General features: G+C 62.2%; 3 protein-coding genes across 9 annotated transcripts; 2 read left to right on the top strand and 1 right to left on the bottom strand.

The window, feature by feature from the left end:
- The first annotated feature begins 1283 nt into the window (after positions 1 to 1283).
- On the top strand, positions 1284 to 6492 carry PIP4P1 (phosphatidylinositol-4,5-bisphosphate 4-phosphatase 1). Of its 2 annotated transcripts, none has more exons than XM_037915598.2 (7): positions 1284 to 1676; positions 2016 to 2206; positions 2625 to 2731; positions 3101 to 3206; positions 3655 to 3707; positions 4058 to 4148; positions 4383 to 6492. In XM_037915598.2, the coding sequence occupies exons 1-7, from the start codon at positions 1514 to 1516 to the stop codon at positions 4524 to 4526; spliced, it is 855 nt and encodes a 284-aa protein (XP_037771526.1). In that variant the 5' UTR covers positions 1284 to 1513; the 3' UTR covers positions 4527 to 6492. The 2 variants fall into 2 exon arrangements, with proteins under 2 accessions (XP_037771526.1, XP_037771527.1); XM_037915599.2 differs by having other exon boundaries at positions 1389 to 1676; positions 4897 to 6492.
- Positions 6493 to 7772: 1280 nt separating this feature from the next.
- On the bottom strand, positions 7773 to 13107 carry APEX1 (apurinic/apyrimidinic endodeoxyribonuclease 1). Of its 3 annotated transcripts, none has more exons than XM_007071984.4 (5): positions 12969 to 13107; positions 12315 to 12450; positions 11846 to 12033; positions 9293 to 9485; positions 7773 to 9037 (listed from the first exon to the last, which is right to left on the bottom strand). In XM_007071984.4, the coding sequence occupies exons 2-5, from the start codon at positions 12373 to 12375 to the stop codon at positions 8523 to 8525; spliced, it is 957 nt and encodes a 318-aa protein (XP_007072046.2). In that variant the 5' UTR covers positions 12376 to 12450; positions 12969 to 13107; the 3' UTR covers positions 7773 to 8522. The 3 variants fall into 3 exon arrangements, with proteins under 3 accessions (XP_007072046.2, XP_043382834.1, XP_027689919.2); XM_043526899.1 differs by having other exon boundaries at positions 12917 to 13059; XM_027834118.3 differs by lacking the exon at positions 12969 to 13107 and adding an exon at positions 12577 to 12701.
- A 113-nt stretch (positions 13108 to 13220) lies between these two features.
- Positions 13221 to 20610, top strand: LOC102941904 (O-sialoglycoprotein endopeptidase). Of its 4 annotated transcripts, XM_037915596.2 has the most exons (11): positions 13294 to 13460; positions 15360 to 15479; positions 15640 to 15815; positions 15918 to 16013; positions 17421 to 17470; positions 17682 to 17760; positions 17867 to 17932; positions 18211 to 18301; positions 18711 to 18786; positions 20260 to 20358; positions 20433 to 20610. In XM_037915596.2, exons 1-11 carry the CDS (start codon positions 13340 to 13342, stop codon positions 20470 to 20472), a joined length of 1014 nt encoding a protein of 337 aa, XP_037771524.1. In that variant the 5' UTR covers positions 13294 to 13339; the 3' UTR covers positions 20473 to 20610. The 4 variants fall into 4 exon arrangements, with proteins under 4 accessions (XP_043382832.1, XP_043382833.1, XP_037771524.1 ...); XM_043526897.1 differs by lacking the exon at positions 17682 to 17760 and having other exon boundaries at positions 13221 to 13460; positions 18211 to 18323; XM_043526898.1 differs by lacking the exons at positions 20260 to 20358; positions 20433 to 20610 and having other exon boundaries at positions 13228 to 13460; positions 18211 to 18323; positions 18711 to 18773.
- Positions 20611 to 20724: the final 114 nt, after the last annotated feature.

The raw sequence follows: 20724 nt of genomic DNA, 5'->3' as shown, positions 1-20724 counted from the left end.
GCACCAGAGACACCCCCCAGTCCAGGCCCCCTACCCCCAGCCCCCCAGCACCAGAGACACCCCCAATCCAGCCCCCCATTCCTAGCCCCCAGCACCAGAGACACGCCCAATCCAGCCCCCCATTCCTAGCCCCCAGCACCAGAGATATCTCCATTCCAGCCCCCCAGCACCAGAGACACCCCCAATCCAGCCCCCCATTCCTAGCCCCAGCACCAGAGACACCCCCCAGTCCAGGCCCCCTACCCCCAGCCCCCCAGCACCAGAGACACCCCCAATCCAGCCCCCCATTCCTAGCCCCCAGCACCAGAGACACGCCCAATCCAGCCCCCCATTCCTAGCCCCCAGCACCAGAGACACCCCCCAATCCAGGCCCCCTACCTCCAGCCCCCCAGCACCAGAGACACCCCCCAATCCAGCCCCCCAGTGCCAGAGACACCCCCCAATCCAGCCCCCCTACTCCCAGCCCCCCAGCGCCAGAGACACACCCCTTTCCTGCCCCCCTATTCCCAGCCCCCCAGCGCCAGAGACACCCCCTAATCCAGCCCCCCTATTCCCAGCCCCCCGGAGTCGAGGAGTGACCAGACCTCCCGATTTTCAGGGCTTTCTCTTATACATGTAACTGTAACACCCGCCGCCCCCGATTGTTCACCCTCTCCCAGCGCTGGAGCGACCCCCCCGATCTCCAGCAGAACGCCCCCACATCCCACGGGCGCCGGGGGGCTCGGGGGCGGGGCCACATGCTTCCCAGGCAGTAAACGGCGGGCTTTTACAGCGGGGGTGGGGCCAGGGATGGCCCCTGCCCCCGGCGTGCTCAGTCCCGCCCCATAGGCCGAGTTCCCCCTTCCCCCGACAAGGAGCCTGGAGATTGCGGAGGGCGGGGCTATAAGGAGGGTCGTTGACAGGCAGTGGGAGGGGCCCTCGCTGGGAGTGGGTATGGCCAACGGGGTGAGGCCCGGCTCAACTGACATGGGAAACAGCCAACGAGGCGCACTGCGCCTGGAAGGCGGGAGCGGAGCAGTTAATGAGGGCGGGGCTTGGTGGGTCGGGCGAGTTCGACGGTAGCCAATGGGCGGGGGCCGGAGGGGTCGTGCTAGGGGTAGTTGCTGCTTCCAGCCAGTCAGGCGGCGTGAAAGCGCTGACGATACGACGGGCTGAGCGATTGGCCAATCAGAGTTTTCATCATGTGGGACTGATTGCCAAGGTCCAGCCAGTAAGAGAAGCCCCCGGGATCACGTGGGGGAAGGCGCCGTTAGTCGAGCCATTCAGGGAGCCCAGTTCGAGTCACATGAGAAGGGTGACGAATCCAGCCAATGGGTGAGGAGCATTGATGTCACGTGCTGGCAATTGGCAGCCGCCAGTCATTGAGAGAACGGCTTGAGCTCACGTGATGTTGGTGTCACATGACTGCTACCCGGTTGCCTCTTGGCCAATAGGCGGCCGTCTCCCTCTCACGTGACTCAGGACATCGCTGCGGGGAGCTGGGGACTGGCGCTACGGCAGCCGGGAAGCGGCGATGTCGGGGGACGGCGAACGCTCCCCGTTGCTGCCCGCGGAGCTCGGCGAGCCGGGCACTCCCGGGGCGGGCGGTGTCCTGGCCGGGCCTGTCGGGCTCGTGCCCTCCGCGCCGCTCCCGCCCTACGGGGGTCCCGCCGCAGAGAAGCCGGCCCCGCCCCATGGTGAGCGGCCCCGCCCCCACGGCCTTGCAGGGGCGGGGCTAATGGGCGTGGGGGAGGGGCGGTGGGGGCGGGGCTAAGGCTGAGTGGGCAGGGCTGTGGGGGCTACAAGTTCTGGGGAGGGGTTAGGGGTCTTGATCGATGGGGCGGTGGGGGGCTGCAGCTGTCAGGGAGGTCTTGGTGGGCGGGGCTAAGGGAACTGGGAGGAGCTATGTGGTTTGTTGGGTGGAGCTAATGGCTGGAGGGTGGGACTGGGGGAGGAGCTTTGGGAGGTGGGTGGGGCTAAGGAGCCTAGGGCAGGCTGACTTGCAGGTGGCTGTAGCCTGTGGTTCCCTCACCCAGGCTTCCCACCATTCCTGGACGGGCACCCAGCCGTGCTGCATGGCGAAGACCCCCCGCCCTACTCACCCATGGCCAGCCCTGACAGTGGCAGCACCCCCATGATCACCTGCCGCGTCTGCCAGAGCCTCATCAACGTGGAGGGCAAGATGCACCAGCATGTGGTGAAGTGCAGCGTCTGCAACGAGGCCACGGTGAGCTGGGCCACACTGATTTCACAGGTCTTCCTGTGGGGGGCTGGATCTCCCATTCACCTCCCCATGAGGTCCCACTACCCTCTTCCCCCACCATATGCCTGTCTCTGTCTCTCCAGTGAGCCCGGCTGGGGTCCCTGAGGGGCCCCCCAGGAATGGGAGGGATTTGGGGGTTGTCTGTCGGCCCCTGGCACGAGGCGTCAGGGGATGGTCTCTCCGTAGAGCTGGAATGGCAATTCTCAGCTCTGAAGACTCCCTTGGGATCTGGCTGGAGCTGGGAGACCCCGAGGCTTGGACCAGGGGAAGTGGAGCAAAAGGCCTGAGATTGCTGTGCCCCCTCCAGAGCCAGGGGTGGAACCCAGAAGTCCTAGCCTCCAGCACCCCCAAGGCTCATGCCTCCTCTCTGTTTCTGCTGCAGCCGATCAAGAACGCCCCCCCGGGGAAGAAGTACGTGAGATGTCCCTGCAACTGCCTGCTGATCTGCAAGGTGACATCCCAGCGCATTGCCTGTCCCCGGCCCTACTGGTGAGCCATGGGGGGGGTTCCCAAGCCGTGCTGGGCAGCGGGGAGGGGCGGCACTGAGGGCACGTTGGGCCTGGGTGATGCTTCCCGGGGTACCTGAGTGGGAGGAAACCTGTCTGTGCCCAACTGGCCTTAACTTCAGGAACGCAACTTCCAGTGTAGACACAATCCTCTCGCTCTCAGCCATGCAAATGTCTCACGTGGTGAATTAGTGTGCAGCTATCTGACCCCGGGGATCCCTGTAACCTCCTGGCCACATCCTGTGCCCCCTACCTGTTGGCACCAGCAATCCCTAGGTCACAGCCTGGCTTGGTACCCAGGACAGGGCAGGGCTCCGGTTTCATCCCTGTTGCTTTCTCTCGCCTGCTGCAGCAAAAGGATCATTAACCTGGGTCCGGTGCACCCGGGGCCTCTGAGCCCTGAGCCCCAGCCTGTGGGAGTGCGGGTCATCTGTGGACACTGCAAGAATACTTTCCTGGTAAGCAGGGGCAGCCAGGACTCCTGGGTTCTGTCCCTGGCTCTGGGAGGGGTGCGGGTGTAGTGGGTTCAGCACGGGGGCTGGGAACCAGGACTCCTGGGTTCTGGCTGTGGGAGGGGCGTTGGGTCTGTTGGGTAGAGTAGGGAAGGCTGGGAGCCAGGACTCCTGGACTCTATTCCAGCTCTGGGAGGGGAGTGGGGTATAGTGGTTAGAGCAGGAGACGGTGAGGCTGGGAGACAGGGCTCCTGGGTTCTAACCGTGGCTGTAGGAGGGGCGTTGGGTCTAGTGGGTAAAGTAGGAGGCTGGGAGCCAGGATTCCTGGGTTCTGGCTGTGGGAGAGGCATTGTGTCTTCCTGAGTTCTGGCTGTGGGAGGGGCATGGGGTATAGGGGGTAGAGCAGGAGGCTGGGTGTCTCATGTATGTTTCTTTCTGGTTCTCATTCTTCCAGTGGACAGAGTTCACAGACCGCACCTTAGCCCGCTGCCCGCACTGCCGCAAAGTGTAAGTTTCTTGCCCCGAGACCCATTGCCCCGGGCCACAGCTACAGGACAGAGAGAGACCTGGTCCTGGGGGTGGGGCTGGGCCCATGTGGGCTGGGGAGGCTGAGGGGTGGAAGGGGCTGTGAAAGCGAGGCCGAAGTGTGGGGTCTAAGGGCATGGGGAGTGGTTGAGCTCAGAGGCAGGCCTTCTGGGTTCTCTCCCCGGCTCTGGGGAGGGGTATGGGGTCGAGTGGGGCTGGGGGCCAGGACTCCTGGGTTCTCTCCCTGGCTCTGGGAGGGAAATAGGGTGGCTGGGGGCAGGGGACCAGGACTCCTGGGTGTCCATGTCTGATTCTGACTCTCTCCCCCGCAGCTCCTCCATCGGGCGCAGGTACCCCCGGAAGAGATGCATCTGCTGCCTCCTCCTAGGTGTCCTAGTGGCGGTAGCTGCCACAGGCCTAGCGGTGAGTGTGTGACCAGGGCAGGGGAGCAGGCCGTGCTGACAGAGCCTTAGGACGGTCTAAGTCGCCGTGCTGCCCTGGGAGAAAGGGGGCATTGAGTGGGGAAGGGTCTTTTGGACATAGAACCCAGGAGTCCTGATCCCAACCCCCCTGCCCCCTCAACCATTAGACCCCCCTCCCCGCGCAGAGCCGGGCTGGAACCCAGGTGTCCTGACACTGCTGTCTCTCTCTGCGCAGTTCGGCACGTGGAAGCACGCCCGGCGGTACGGTGGGATCTACGCCTCCTGGGCGCTGGTCATTCTCCTGGCTGTGCTGTGTCTGGGCCGGGCCATGTACTGGGCCTGCATGCGAGTCAGCCACCCCGTCCAGAACTTCTCCTGAGCCGCCCCCAGCCCCTGCTGTGGGGAGCCCCGCCCATCTCAGCCAGCTTCTGCCCAGCCCCCTGGTCCGCTCCTGTGCCCCTCGCCTTGGTCCTGCTTCCCTCCCATCCCACCTAAGCAGGAGACCCCCACAGGATGTGACCAATGGAGGCAGCTGCAGTGGTATCAAGGGCAAGGGGCCCCACCAGCCCAAGAGGGCAGTTGGACTATGGTAGCTCTGTCTGGACCAACCCGAGAGGGAGCTGGATTACAGTGGCTCAGCTGGGACCTACCCAGCAAAGGGACGCTGAGTGACAGAGATGGGACCTGACACCCGCCCCCCAGCCAAGAGACACTGGGCAACAGAGATGGGACCCCCTTTCGCCCCCAAGGGACACTGAGCGATGGAGCTGGGACCCACCACCCAGGAGACTTCACACACCCGAGGGACGCTGGGCAACGGAGCTGGGACCCACCACCCCCACCCGACGGACGCTGGGCGACAGAGCTGGGACCCATTACCCCAGAGACCTCACACACCCAAGGGACACTGGATGACGGAGACGGGACTTTCCACCCTTGAGACCCCACGCACCCAAGGGACACTGGATGGTGGAGCTGGCACTTACCAGCCCCGACACCCTGGGTAACGGAGCAGCGACTCTCTGCCCACGATGAGGTGGCCAGAGGGAAGAAGGAAGCCCCCATAGCTGCCAAGTCACTGGGGGTCCCATATCCATCCTGATGGGGACACTGCCACGCCCAGCACCCCCTTGGCCTGCAGGGAAGTGGGGCGGGAGGGGGGCCCCCCAGCTGTGGGGGCATTGAGTACATTCTGGGGGGGATGGGACCTATTGGGGACGGGAGCTGACACCAGGGGACAGGGGTGATGAGTAGGATTCAGCTTGCTGCTGCTTCATGGTGGGTTCATCTCTTAGGCCACTGTTCACCCCACTGATCTGTGCTCTGTCAGGCCTGCCCCCCAAGCCAGCCAGTCCTCTGCCCTGGGGTCACATCAGAGCTGGTGCTCTCTTGAGGGAACAGACCCCATGTCCCATTCCCTTCCTCCCTGAACCAGCCAGTCCCTGCCCTGGGGCCAGATGGGAGCCGGTACCCCCTAGAAGGGAAAGGCCTGTGCCCTGGCTCTGTTTAGGGACCAAAGCTAACCTTTATTTGGGTGGGAGAGCTGGAGGGGAGCAGCCCCTGCCCTGATCTCTCCCCCCCCCCCCACCCCCACCCCGATGCCCAGGGGGAAGCTGCTCTGGGTTTGCTCTCTCACCCCCCCCCCCCCCCCCCCACCCCGGCTGCTCTGGTTCTTTGCACATTCCTGCAGGGGAGCCAATGGGTAATGCCCCTGTCGCATGGGGGCCCTGAGCCTTCCCAGCATGCCTCTGAGCTCCCCCACAGGGCCACCCCTTCCCATCCAGCCCCTGCTCCGACTGGGCTGATCGCTGCAGCCTGGGGAGCAGAGTGCTGCCCCTATTGCCGCACGTGGGGGGTGTGATCCTAACTCAACCCCCTCTCCCGCCCCCTAACTCCTCCCTTCCCCACACGGCCCTGCACCAGCTCCCTTGGCTGGGCCCTGCCTCCCCTGGTGTGGGGTTGGGGACCCCAGTGGGATGGGGCAGTGGGGTGGAAAGGACGGGGGGTGATCTGCCTGGAGGGTTGGTGATGAGGGGTGCCTGGTGCTGGCCTCCCACTCGGGGAGGGAGAACAGAACGTCTCCGGCCTCGGTTCTTCAGGGATCTTTGGGGGGCTGGGAAATAGGGTTCACCCCCTTTCCCAGGGCTCCCTGCTGCTTTGGCTTGTACATACTGACCACTCCCCTGTACATAGCTATTTAAATCCAGCCCCGGGCTTCTTCCCCCATTTCCCCTCTGCCCCCCACCCCGTGCAGTGCTACTTTAACTCGGTGTGTCTGTCCTGGGGGAGGGCTGGCCCAACTGATGGATGCCCTCACAGTGTAAATAAAGAGATTCCGTACGGCACCTGCCTGCCTGGCTCCATCGCTCTGCCCCATGGTGACCCTGGGGGGGGGAAGAGGGCTAGGTCTGGGGGTCCCATTGCCAGCTTGAGAGCCCACCAACTCATTACACCACAGGGGCAACAACAGCCAGGGACAGCCACTGTGGTTGGAGCGGGGGGGCCCCATACTTCTGAGCCAGCCAGCCCGCACTGTGGGGCCTGATCTGAGCTGGTACCCCCTAGAGGGGAAAGGCCCTGTGTCCCGTTCCCTGCCCTTGAGCCAGCCACTGCCCTGCAACAGGGCTGGATCGTGGCCGGCGCCCCCTAGAAGGGAAAGGCCCCGTGTCCCATTCCCCACCCCGAGCCAGCCAGTCTCCTGCCATGGGGCTAGCGCCCCCTAGGTTGGCAGTGGTTGAAGGTATCTGAGGTTTCCAGCTAGGGGGCTGATTGGAGCTCAGTCCCCTGAGTGCTGGCAACCCCTAGAGCCTTCTGCTCCTGGCTTGGATGGGGATTTCTGGGAGGGGAGTGGGGTCTAGTAGTTACAGCAGGGGCCTGGGAGCCAGGACTCCTGGGATCTCTTCCAGCTCATGGGGGTGGGAGGGGCAGGGTGTACAGCAAGAGTCCTGGGAGAGAAGCGTCCTGTAGACAGGCTGGTGTCTCCACCAGACCAGAGCTGGATCCACCCCTTTGCTGGAGACGTGGGGGGCCCCCTGAGGGTGTCCCTCTGTAGGACCCCAACTCCTCCTCAGCCCATGTGTGGCTGAACCGGCTGCAGGTGGATTAAGGCACCCCCTGTCCATGCCTTCCTCCCTCCCCAGGAGCAGGAGGGCTCTACTCACCAAACCTCTCCTTCAGGCGTGGAGTTGGTTCCCCCAGAGCAGTGGGGCTGGGATGGAACACCCCACTGAGATGCATGGAACAGTTCCCCCTCTCCCATCAATAGGTTCAGGCTCTCGGCACAACCAGGTAATGTCAGTCATGCTCGTGGTTGCTCCCCCCATTACCCAGCAATGGGCTCACGCTGTCGGCAGACCCAGGCAGCATCAGTCACACTCAGAGCAGCTCCCTCTTACCCAGCCATTATTTCTGTAACTGGAAGCTGAGTGTCTGCAGGGATCCCTCCGTTCTAGGCTGTGATGTCCCAGGCAGGGCCTTCAGTCCAACTCTGCTTCCCCACAAAGCCCCCCTTCACTCGCAGCTGCCTTCTGTGGGACCCCAGCTAGAAAGGCCAGTGGGCAGCATGAGGGTGACTGTCTCCCAGCTCTGCCTCACTCCCCCCCAGGGCGAGATGAAACACAGCATCTCCTTTCAAAGCCTTTAATCAATGCTCCTCACAGCTCCGTGCCCCCCCGCAAAGAATGGCGGGCTGGTTTAAAGGCAAGGCAGCAGCTTAGTTCTACAGGTAAAAAACAGTTCCTGGGGTGAGGAATTCTCTGGAGGCTAGGATGGGGGGAGGTTGGTATAAGGGGGGCTGCTTGGGTGGCCCTCCAAGTTCAGGGGCCTCCTGGCCTCAGACTGGGGGTCACTGGGTTAGTTTGGGGGTTCAGGGCTGAATTTGGGAGGCTCATGGTCTTTCAGATGGGGAGGGATCTGCTGATATTCTGGGATTTACTGCACCAGGGCCCACAAGTTGGGGGGTTGAATCAGGTCTCATTTTGGGGGGAAGTCACCCCTGATCTTGGGGGTGGGGGCTTTCCCTCTACTCCACCCGGCCTCACAGGGACGTATAGGGGCATGTGAGTCCAATCCCTTCTTGCTCACAAAGTCATAGAAGTGTACGGGCCACCCTGCTCACAGGACTAGAGAGAGAGAGAGGGTGCAGGGCCACATACGGCCATATGGATCCCCCACCTCACGCAGGGCCATAGAGAGGTGTATGGGCCCACTCCCACAGCTATAGAGGGGGTGTTGAGCCCATACCTAGCTGTATGGCCCCAACCCCCCCGTCATAGGGCCATACAGGGGTGTCAGAGCCATAGCAGGCTGTATGGTCCACCCCCCTCCCGCCCTGCTCCCAGGACCATACAGGGGTGTTGGGACCATATCAGGCTGCTCACAGGGCCATGTAGAGGGTGACGGGGCAGTGGTCACTGCCCATGGCCTGGGAGCGGATCTTGCTGTCGCACAGCGCCCCCAGCAGGCGCATTGAGACCAGGAAGTAGTCGAGGCGCCAGCCCACGTTCTTGGCACGGGCATTCATCATGTAGGTCCAGAAGGTGTAGGCGTGGGGCGTGTCAGGATAGAGGTGGCGGAAGGTGTCAGTGAAGCCAGCTGCCAGCAGCTCCCCAAAGCCCTGGCGCTCCTCGGGCGTGAAGCCTGCCGACTTCTTGTTGCCCTTGGGGTTCTTCAGGTCGATCTCGGCGTGGGCCACGTTTAGATCCCCGCAGAGCACCAGGGGCTTGCGAGCATCCAGCCCCTGCAGATAAGCCCGGAAGGCGGCATCCCAGCGCTGGCGGTACTCCAGCCTCACCAGCCCCCGGCCCGCGTTGGGCACGTAGGCCGTCACCAGGAAGTGCGAGGGGAACTCGGCCGTGATCACACGGCCCTCCTGGTCGTGCTCCTCCTCGCCTGCCGGGAGACAAGGGGCTTGCGTCAGAGGCCAAAGGGGAGAGGCCCTGGGCATAGGGGGCATGGCAAAGGAAAGGGACAAGGGGAAAGGCCAGAGGGCCTGTCCGAGGCTGTAGGTGGCACAGAGAGGGATTGGCAGGCAGAGGGCCTGGCAGTGGGCAAAGAGGGGTCTGCAGGCAGAGGTTGGTAGGGGGTATGGTGAGCAGGGAGCATGGGCTCAGCAGGCAGAGGCTGGGGGGTGGGGCAGGTCCCTACCAATGCCGTAGGTGATGCTGAGCGGTTCTCTTTTGCAGAGCAGAGCCACCCCGCTGTAGCCCTCCTTGGTGCCGGCGCAGGCCCAGTACTTGTGGGGATACTCGGGCATCTCCCGCATCTCGGGGGGCAGCAGCTTCTCTGCACACTTGGTCTCCTGCAGGCACAGTACGTCGGGGTCCTCCTCACGCACCCACTGCAGGGGGAAAGCGGGGTCAGCGGGGCTGGGAGCCTTTCTCTGGGAACCTCATAGGATGAGGAAGAGAACCCAGGTTTCCTGCCCCCCAACTCCACCCCACTTCCCTCCGGCTCATCCCCTCCCTCGGAGCACCTGTGTCCTCCCTGCCCCTGGCCGTGGATTTCCGGTGCTGGTTGCTGGGGACCAGCCGGACCAGCAACAGCACTTTCAGGCCAGTAAAACCGCTTCCACACTACGGACAGTCACAGATCCAAGGCTCCAGTGGGATCATTTTGTCCGACTGCTTGGATAGCACAGGCTGGCGAACCGCCCCGCAACAATTCCTAGCGCAGAGCTGTTCAAAATTGCCAGGGATGGAGAATCCACCACAACCCTTGGCACATTGTTCCAATTAGTCACCTTCATTATTGTACCCCTTATTTATACAAAAATGTACCCCTTATTTCCAGGCTGCATCTGTCTAGCTTCAATTCCCAGAAGTAAAATAACCTCTCTGCACCTACTCCAGATTTGCCTGTTTCTTCATTCCGGAGTCGTATGACTCCAGCGGGCCCCAGCAATGCCCTACGAGCTCCTACCCAGCTGCTTATCCACCCTCTTCCCAACCCCCAAATCTTTTTCAGACTTCAGACCCATTTGAACGATCCCACTGGAACCAAACTGGGTACAAATCCAGCTGTGGACTAGGCTCGAGGGAATCAGCCATTTATGAACCCAAGTTAACTGCTTCAGTTTTTTACAGCCGCATCATTTTCCCCCTGTCCAGCAGGATTTGGGGGATGACAAATGTCAATTTTGAGTTAAAATTTCATTCTGGGTTAGGAAAAGCAAACATGTTTGGAAATTTAGGACACCCCCATGCTCCAATCCCCATTTACCAGCCAGGAAATGTAACAGAGGCAGGATGCCTAGGATTCAAATTGCCTGTTTTTCCCCTATTCTAGGATGTCTCCAAGAGTCTCTAATTTGGAGAAGAGTTAGTGAGTGCCCAAGGGACCTAGGAGTCCGGGGCAGCAGACCGGGAAGGTCCACTAAGAAGCTGTGCCTCTCTGGCATTAGGTGACTTTTCCAACACAAGCCAACGTTCCCACAGCCCAGCCGTTGTTCACTGCGCTCTACTTGGAGGCACAAAGCAGGAGAGGAAAATGGAATAAATCTAAAAATCCAAAATTTCTAGATTTGCAAAAAAATCCTGAAGTAGTGAATGTGGGAATCCAAACTCCAGGTGGAAAATCTGACCCATGAAATACACTGCGAAATCCCCCGCAACCTGGAAGATTTTTTCTGCAGGGAAAAAATCCCAATCCCTAACTCGGCTAGAGCACTTCTCAGCAGAGCTCAAAGCCCCTTCCAAAGGAGGTCAGGATCCTTATCCCCACTGCATAGGTGGGGAAACAGGCATGGGGAGGGGAAGGGACTAGCCCAAGGTCACCCAGCAGGTCAATAGCAGAGCCAGGGAGAGAACCCAGAAGTCCTGGCTCCCAGCCCCACTGCTCTAACGCACTAGATCCCACTCCACTCCCCTCCCTAGCTGGGATAGAACCCAGGAGTCCTGGCTCCCAGCCTCCTCTGCTGTAAGATCTCTAGCTGTAATCACAAGGCCACACTGCAGCCTCTGCAGGGCAGGGCCGTCCTTACCCATATGCAAATTTCCTGGTGCCTCACGCAGCTGTGTGCTGCTCCAGTGGCAGCCCGTGCCAGCCAGGAAAGCTGCCCCTGCTCTGCCTCTTCCCCATGGCCTCCGCCCCTGCTCTGCACCAGCACCACCCCCACTCCACCCCTTCCCCTGAGCAACATCCCGGGGGACTGCAGCAGGGGTCAGGTACGCCCTGCATTCAGGGGGTAGCAGGAAGTGGAGCGACCCGGCCACAGCTCGCTCTGCATCGCTGGTGTGTTCTGGGGGGCAGTTCCCCCCTGCCCCCTCAAGTCCCCAAGGCTAGGAACCAGGGGAGCAGAGCGGAGCGGGCTGGGGCTGGGTCACTCCACTTCCCGCCGCCCCTGGAGTGCGGGGTCGGGCCTTCCCTGCACTCACCGGGCGGCAGGAAGTGGAGCGACCCGTCCGCAACCCACTCCGCCGGCTCATGCTGGGGGGCGGTTTCCCCCCTGCCACCCAAGCCTGCTCCTTCCCCCCCGCGGAGGCCTGGGGCCAGCCCCTCCCCCCGTGGCTGGGGGCTGCGTAGGGCACCAAAATGTCTAGGGACAGCTCTGCTGCAGGGGCAGGGGTGGCCTTAGCCCCTGGCACCCTGTTACTACCAGGTGTAGACCAGGACCCCAACATGGGTGGTCCAAACTGGGGAGGAGCTGCCTAGCCCAGCGAGGACTGGCAGAGCTCAGCGCCCTGAGAGAGCTGCTCCTACCTCCAGGCCCTTCTTCTTGACCCAGGCCCGCAGCCCATCCACGTTCCACGATGTGACCTTCAGGGTGTACTTCTGCCCACCGGGGGAGGTGAGCTTGTCGGGCGGATCCTGGTACAGGATGGGGCCCTCCGCCACCTTCTCCTTGGGGCCCTTCGCTGCCCCCTTCTTGCTCTTCTTTGCCCCAGGCTCTGGGGAGCAGAAGAGAGAAGGAAAGCTGGGACGTGGTGCTGAGCAGCCGGGGGGGTGCCAAGAACATAAGGATGTAAGAATGGCCCTAGTGGGTCAGACCAAAGGTCCATCCAGCCCTCCTAGCATGATATACAAGGAATGATGGGGGAGTGCCATTCCGCTCGGACTGGAGCGGGGCTCAGAAGGGTGCACTGTGCCGCGAGGAGTGCAGTGGGGAGCACAAGCGGGCACCAGGGAGCAGGGAGGGGTCGCGGTGCCACAGGGAGCAGGCCACGGTTACCTGTGGCCTTGAACTCGTCCGTGCTGTCCACATCCTCTGCCTTCTTCCCCCGTTTGGGCATCTCACTCCACCAGCTGGGCCCTGTGCTGAGGAGCCGACACTGCCAAGCTGCGAGCCGCAGGATCCTGAGGGCAGCCTGTGGGGGGGAGAGGGATGGGCACAAGTCAATCAGCACCAGGGGCACAGGCCATGGACCCAGCAGTCCAGAGAACCAGGGAGGACAGGCCAAAAGCCCATTCCTGCTCCCCAGCCAATCACAAACCTTCTTGCGTTATAGTCTCCCCAATCCCTGGCCAATTACAGAGCTCCTTACACAATAAACCCCCTGCTCCCCGGCCAATCCCAATCGCAGTCCTCCTTGCACAATAAACACCCATCTCCCCTGCCAATTAACACCCACCCCCCTGGCCAATCATAGCCCTCCTAGCATGATACACACCCACCCGCTCCCGGGCCAATCACAGAGCTCCTCGTACAATAAACTCCCTGTTCTCTGGCCAATAGCAGCCCTTCTTCCACACCAAACACCCACCCGCTACAGGGACAATCACAGAGCTCCTGTCACAATAAACAACCAACCTCCCCGGCCAATAAACACCCACCTCCCTGGCCAATCGCAGCCCTCCAGCGCAAGAACCCCGCCCCCTCTCTCACCGTCCGGCTCCCGGCCACTCAGGACCCGCTCCGAGCCCCGCGCGCCCCACAACCCGTCCGAGGACAAAGCGCCGTAGGTTCCGAGCGGGACACGTGCGGGCGCGGTCACGTGCCGGGGAAAGGGCGGGGCTAGAGCGCCGCGCGGTCACGTGCTGGAGCCCTGGGGCTGCGGCGGACTGTGGGGAGCGGACGGCAGTGGGCGGGACTCCCGTGTCACGTGAGGCGGCAGCGGCCAGGAACTCCGATGTCACGCGGGGCGGGAAGGAGAGTGGTCATCGCGCTCCGGTGTCACGTGGGGTGAGACGGGCGGGGCTGCGTTGTGACTTAGCAGCGCGAGGACGCCGGGCTGCACGCGCCGCGCCGGACCCGCCATGCCCGCGGTGACGGTGCTGGGGCTGGAAGGCAGCGCCAACAAGGTGGGGACGGGGCTGGTGCGGGACGGGCAGGTGCTGAGCAACCCCCGCCGGACCTTCGTGCCCGCGCCGGGCCAGGGTGAGCCGGGGCCCCCCCCGTCCTTACCCATCCCCCCCTCCCCCGGGCCCTCCCGTCCTTACCCATCCCCCCCGCGCCCCTCCCCCGCCCCGGGCCCCCCCCGTCCTTGCCCATCCCCCCCTCCCCCGGGACCCCCTGTCCTTACCCATCTCCCCCCGCGCCCCTCCCCTGCCCCGGGCCCCCCTGTCCTTACCTATCCCCCCCCGCGCCCCGCCCCGCCCCCCCCCCTCCCCCGGGCCCTCCCGTCCTTACTCATCCCCCCTCCCGCGCCCCTCCCCCACCCCGGGCCCCCCCGTCCTTACTCATCCCCCCCCGCGCCCCGCCCCGGGCCCCCCCTCCCCCGCGCCCCCCCCGTCCTTGCCCCTCCCCCGCGCCCCCCCCCGCCCTGCCCCGGGCCCCCCCGTCCTTGCCCATCCCCCCCCCGGGCCCCCCCGTCCTTGCCCATCCCCCCCCGGGCCCCCCCGTCCTTGCCCATCCCCATCTTCCCTCCGTCTGCCCCCCAGACCCCATACACATAGACACACACACACACACACACACACACAGCCCGGGCCTCCTTACCCATCCGCCCCCCATCCCTCCTGCGCCCCTACCCTGCTCTGGGACCTCCCCCCCGCACAGGCCTCCCCATCCTTACCCATCCCCATCCTCCCTCTGTCTGCCCCCTATCCCTCCTGCGCCCCACCCCGAGACACTCCTCCCCTTCTCCCCGGGCCTCCTTGTCCTTACCGGTCCTACCCTGCCCTGGGACACCCCCCGCCCCTCCGGGGCCTCCCCATCCTTACGCATTCCCCGTCCGCCCACCAGCCCTGACACACACCCCCACACCCTGGGCCTCCCTGTCCTTAGCCATCCGCCCCCCATCCCTCCTGTGCCCCTACCCTGCTCCGGGACACCCCCCCACGGGCCTCCCCATCCTCCCTCTGTCTGCCCCCTATCCCCCCTGCGCCCCACCCCGAGACACTCCCCATCCTTACTGGTCCTACCCTGCCCTGGGGACCCCCCCCCGGGGCCTCCCCATCCTTACCCATCCCCATCGCCCCTCTGTCCGCCCCACAGCCCCGATACACACACACACACCCCAGGCCTCCCCCAGGAGCTCCCCGTTGCGAGCCTCCCCGGGACCCCTGCTGGGACCCCCAGTCCTTTACCCATCCTCCCTCCGTCCGCCCCGCCCCAGGACCCCCAACCTCTCCCCTGATCCCCGGGCCTCCCCATCCCAGGCCTCCCCAGGACTTCTGCTGGGACCCCCCCATCCTTACTCATTTCTTCCTCCATCCGCCTCCCCAGGACCCTGCCTGGGCCTCCCAATCCTGAGCCGCTCTGGGACTCTCGCTGGGACCCCCCCCCATCCTTACCTATCCACTCACCGTCCACCCCCCAACCTCCGCCCCGATCCCCATTCCCCCTGCGCCCCTACCCTGCCCTGGGATCCCCAACTGGCCTCCCCGTCACGAGCCTCCCCGGGACCCCTGCTGGGACCCCCTTCATCCTTACTCATTTCCCCCTCCATCCCCATCCCTATCCCCACCCCGCCTGGGCCTCCCCATCCCGAGCCTCTCAGGGACCCCCGCTGGGACCCCTCCCTTTCCTTACCCATCTTCCCACCATCCACCCTCCTGCCCCGGGACCCCCCCCCAACCTACCCCCTGGGCTCTCTCTCCTCCCTGAATCTGGCCTCCCATTCAACCCCCTCCCCGTGACGGACACCCCACTCCAGGCCAGGGTGAATCCAGGCTTCCTGACCCCCCATATCCCCCTTCCCCATTGCTCTGGGCCAGGATGAGTCTGGTTCTCTTCTCCAGGCCCCTCCATCTGATCCCTTTTATTCCCCCCATCCAGCCCCCCCCCCATTTGGTCCCTGACAGCTCCACCCCTTGACGCTGTCTCTCTGGGCAGGGTTCCTGCCGGGGCAGACAGCGAGGCACCACCAGGGCTGTGTGCTGGCCCTGTTGCAGGAAGCTCTGCAGGAGGCAGGGCTGGAGTCTGCAGATGTGGACTGTGTGGCCTACACCAAGGGTGAGTGTGGGTGGGGCAGGGGGCGGAGCCTACTCCCAGGGTGAGGGGGCAGGGCCTGTGCCCAGGGTGAGTGGGGGTGTGGGTGGATGCCCAGGGTGAGTGGGGGTGTGTGTGGGTGGCTCCCCGAGGGCCCCGTGCTGACCCAGTGCTCTCCCTGCAGGCCCCGGCATGGGTGCCCCACTGGTGACTGTGGCCGTGGTGGCCCGGACATTGGCCCAGCTCTGGAACAAGCCCCTGCTGGGCGTCAATCACTGTGTGGGCCACATTGAGATGGGCCGGCTGATCACAGGTGCCCAGAACCCCACTGTGCTGTATGTCAGCGGGGGCAACACCCAGGTAGGGCTGGCGCTCCCCCTCCCCTCCCAGCGCTACACTGGGCCCTCACCCGGGAGATCCCAGCAGCCCTGCACATCCCACCGCTCTGCTCCTCTCACCCAGGTCATCGCATACTCGGAGCGCCGGTATCGCATCTTCGGGGAGACCATCGACATCGCCGTGGGCAACTGCCTGGACCGCTTCGCCCGTGTGCTGAAGGTGAGAGGGCAGTGGGGTGCCAGAGGGCTGGGAGTCAGGACTCCTGGGTTCTGTCCCTGGCTTGGGAGGGGAGTGAGGGTCTGGTGATTAGAGTAGAGGGGGCTTGGAGCCAGGACAGCTGGGTTCTGTTCTCATTAAGTGAATCACCCAGAGTTTCTCTGTTGCCTGATTGTGGCACTTCAACATTAACCAGTTTTTTGGTATTTAATTTCCTCGCTTTTTAAAAAGACAAGGTGACAGCCCTGAGAGAAAACTTCCCCAATCCCCCTGGTTCCTTCCCTAGCAACGTTTAGCGACAGCAACTTTGGAGAAATGCTGCTTCAAGAGTCACATGACTCCAAGTTCTGGTGTGTTTAAGAGTGAAGTTGTTGTTTTTAAATGTAAGGAAATTTCAGATTAGTGTTGGTTTTATGCACATGCTCGTCAAAAAATACTCAGTGCGATTTGAAACTTAACCTAAGATTTTTGGAGTGGAATTTCCTTGCTTTTTTTCTAAAAACAAACAAGAATTTTCTTTGTTTAAAAAGCAACCAAACTAACTCACAATTTTATTCTGTTTATAATCCAAGAATACTATACAAAATCCAACAATTTTTAGCTTTTTCTCATGGAAAATAGGACTTGAAATCAATCTCTATCACAAACATCCTATATCCTTCCATTTTTTAAAAACCTCACACCCAATTTCTTGTAAAATCCTTTTCTTCCCTGTGGCAGGAGTAACTGAAGATGAGATTTTCTGGCATGGAATTTCTTCGCTTTTTAAGGAAAACCATAACTTTTGTTCTCCTTCTCCCTGAAATTGGGGAAATTAAATGCCAAAATCTAAGGTTAATGGTAACTTTATAGTCAGACATTTCCAACTAAGGCTAGTATAAAATTAAATACTTTTGTCAAATAATCTGCACTCACTTAGTTGGAGACTTTGCATGGATTTTAACCTTAATCTAAGATTTTTGGCATTCAGTTTTCTGCTTTTAAGAGCTAGGAGTGGGCTGTGGGAATCTTCAGCACTAACTGAGGTTCTTGGCCGAGAATTTCCTTGTTTGTTTGCAAGTGAAGTAGAAAATGATTGTGAGATTTAGCAGTAAATCTATACAGAGCTTTGGCAAAGGGGCCCCAGGCTTTGTTCCCCTCCCTGTAGCTCAAAATGGGGGGGACTGATTTCACCAGAATCCCACCCAAATACCCCCCTACCCTGAGCCCCGCTGCAGGAAAGGTTTTGGCCCGAAAAGAGTTGATGTCTTCAAGTTACACGCCCCGCCCCACCCCCCCCATGGACCAAAGCTGGGGGAGGGAGGGGTTGGTCACTGTAGGGTCTGGGGGGCTCAGAGGTTGGGATGGGGCCTTCTGGTACCCCCACATCCAGCCTTACCCCCCCCCCCCCTTACTGTCTTTTCCTCCTAGATATCCAATGACCCTAGCCCTGGCTATAACATCGAACAGATGGCAAAGAAGTGAGTAGGACCAGCTCCGGGAGGGGAGTGGGGTCCAGGGAATTGGAGTGGGGCTGGGAGGCAGGACTCCGGGGTTATATCCCTGGCTCTGAGGGCAGTGGGATCTACTAGTTAGAGCAGTGGGAGGGGGCTGGGAGTCAGGTCTCCGGGGTGATATCCCTGGCTCTGGGAGGGTCTAACAAAGTCTTTCCCCTCCCCTCCCCCCCCCCAGGGGACAAAAGTTGGTGGAGCTGCCCTACACAGTGAAGGGAATGGATGTGTCCTTCTCAGGGATCCTGTCCCACATAGAGGTGAGGAACCCAGGAGTCCTGGCTCCCAGCCCTTGCTCTAGCCACCACTCCCCTCCCTGAGCTGGAAGGGATCCCAGGAACCCTGAACCCTCTCTCTGCCCTGTAGGAGGTGGCTCACAAGATGCTGGCATCAGGAGAATGCACCCCAGAGGATCTCTGCTTCTCTCTCCAGGTGAGGAACAGCCCAGCTCAGGGCCGGGAGAGCAGGGGCTGCAGGTTGAGAGTTACGAGCACCATTCCTGGATATCAGAAGGTGGGGACTATGGGTTGGGAGTGAGAAGCACCATGGGAGCTGGGGAAGGGGGCTGAGAATCTGGAGTGAGGAGCACTATGGGAGTTGTGGGGCCGGGCTGCGGGTCGGGAGCGAGCAGCACTGAGGCAGGGGGGCTGCGGGTCGGGAGCGAGCAGCACTGAGGCAGGGGGGCTGCGCCGCCCCCCCTCTCCCCCCAGGAGACACTCTTCGCGATGCTGGTGGAGATCACGGAGCGGGCCATGGCGCACTGCGGCTCACAGGAGGCCCTCGTCGTGGGCGGTGTCGGCTGTACGTGCCAGGACCGTGGGGGGTGCGGAAAGGATCACTGCATGGGAACCCTGACTTCCCCCTGTCCCCATACCTAGCCCCCCACTTGCCCCCTGCCTCCATCCTAGTGCGCCCAGCCTCCCCCCCAACCCCCACTGGGTTCGCTGCCCTAGGGCAGGGGGTTTCTGGGCTCTCCCCCACAGTCCTGGCAGGCGCAGCCTGGGGCTGGTGCCCCAGGCTCAACTGAGGCCATCGCAGCTTATGTCACTTATGACCTGAGACTGGAGTCTCAGCTTGAAACCTGCCCCCTCCCCAGGTGTCACCCACCCCACCCCAGCGTGTGCCCTCCCAGCTCTAATCCTGCCCCCTCCCCCAGTGTCTCCCCCAGCCTCTGCCTCCCCCCCAGCTCTAACCTTGTCCTCTTTCTCAGGTAACATGCGGCTGCAGGAGATGATGCAGATCATGTGTGCAGAGAGGGGAGCCAAGCTGTTTGCTACAGATGAGAGGTACTGACTGCCCCGCCCGTCAGCTTGCCCTGCAGAGCTAGGGTCCCAGCAACCCCTCAGCCTGCCTTAGCTTGGTGGGAGAGGTGGAATTATCCCCTTAGACAGGAGCTCTGAGATTCCCCATGAGGATTCTGGACTATGGTGCTTTAGGGCATTGGCACCCCTACTTCGGAGTCAGGAGAGAACCCAGGAGTCCTGGCTCTCAACCCCCCTCCTCCCGTCTCTAACACCTAGACCAGGCCTGCACAACTTGTAAAGCGGCAAGGGCCATATTACTCCAAAGAAAACAGCTGAGGGCCGAACCCCCCAGCGCCGCCCTGCTGAAACAGCTGTGGGCCGAAAAGGAAGAGAGGGTGATAATTTAAAAAATTGTTTGATTTAATTGAAAAATGCTTAATAAAGTGTTTTAATTTTTTTTAATGAATCATGGAATTTGGGTAGGGGGAGGAGGTCTGGGGTGCAGGGCCTGGGTTGGGGCAGGGGATTACGGTGTAGGACGGTTGAGAGGTTGGGCTCTGGGATGGAGTCTGGGGTGCAGGCTCTGGGATGGAGTTTGGGTGCTGGGTGCAGGCTCCGGGCTGGGGCACAGGGTGGGGTGCAGGATGGGTGGAGGGATGCAGGCTCTGGGAGGGAGTTTAGGGGCAGGGGAGGGTGTGTGGGAAGAGGTGGGGGTGCAGGCTCTGGAAGGGAGTTTGGGGGCTGGAGAGGGGGTGGTGGGTGCTGGGGGCGGGAGGGGGGGACTGCCATCACATGTGGCTTCCTTCCTCCCCTGCTGCCTCTCACCGTAGCCTCACTGGGGGTGGGGGATGAGGCTACCCCTTCCCCAGTGTTGGGCAGGAGTGGTGGCTGGGGGGGGCGGATCACAGGGTCAGACACTCACCGAAGCCCCAGCAGCTGCTCAGGTGAGTCACGGATCCACTCCAGATGTCTCCTGCTGCCGGAAGCCCCCTCGGGGTCTGGAGCTGGGGGAGGGGAGGGCTGCCAAGCATATGTGCCCCCTCGCTCTCCCCCTCCTGAGGTGCGGTAGCAGCAGCAGCAGCTGCCTCAGCCTCCTGCTGGCCTTGCTCTTGTGCTGTGCTGTAGTGGCCAGCAACGGAGGCAAGGGAGAGCCGTGCTGCTTTCATTCGGGCAGGGGTGCTCCGAGGGCAGGCGGAGGCCTGGGACGCTCCAGACAGGGCCGGGGGAGAGACCCAGCTCCAAACATTGGTGGAGCAGGGCTCCCAGCCCTGAATATTCCTGGAGCCCAGGCACCGCTAGAGGATATAACTCGCTGCCCCTGCTCACCCCCCATGAGCTGCACAGTGAGCCCACACGGGCCGCATGTTGTGCAGGTCTGCACTAGACCCTACTCCCCTCCCAGAGTTGGGGATAGAACCCAGGGGTCCTGGCTCCCAGCCCCCTGCTCTAACCACTAGCCCCCACGCCCCACTGCCTGCAGGAGGTCTCATCTCCCTCCCCCACCCCCATCCCCAGGTTCTGCATTGACAATGGGGCCATGATTGCGCAGGCCGGCTGGGAGATGTTCCGCACAGGGCAGGTGACGCAGCTAGAGGATTCATGGATCACACAGAGGTAGAGAAGGGGGGAGTGGGGGGGGGGAGGCCGCAGCAGTGGGGCAGCCCCCTGACACACTCTTCTCCCCACAGGTACCGAACAGATGAAGTGGAGGTCACCTGGCGCGATTAACCCCTTCCCTCCCACGCAGAGGATGGGCCCCAAAGCGGCTGCTGCGCCCGGCCTGCGCAGAGCAGGGCGTCCGTGGCTGGAGGCTCCCGCTGGCTGGAACTCGGCCCTAACACACAATAAAGACTTCGGCTTTTGTAACTGGGATTCCTTTCCTGAACCCTGGGGGCTGGGCAGGGAGCAGCTTCTGGGCCTGGCCCCAGCACCACAGCGGGCCCCACTCAGCCTGAAACCTGCCACTGGGGCAATGAGTTG

Source organism: Chelonia mydas, chromosome 13 (genome assembly GCF_015237465.2).
Source record: "Chelonia mydas isolate rCheMyd1 chromosome 13, rCheMyd1.pri.v2, whole genome shotgun sequence".
NCBI classification, from domain to species: domain Eukaryota; kingdom Metazoa; phylum Chordata; order Testudines; family Cheloniidae; genus Chelonia; species Chelonia mydas.
Note: the sequence above shows the minus strand (reverse complement) of the source record. Positions and strands in the feature narration are given on the sequence as shown.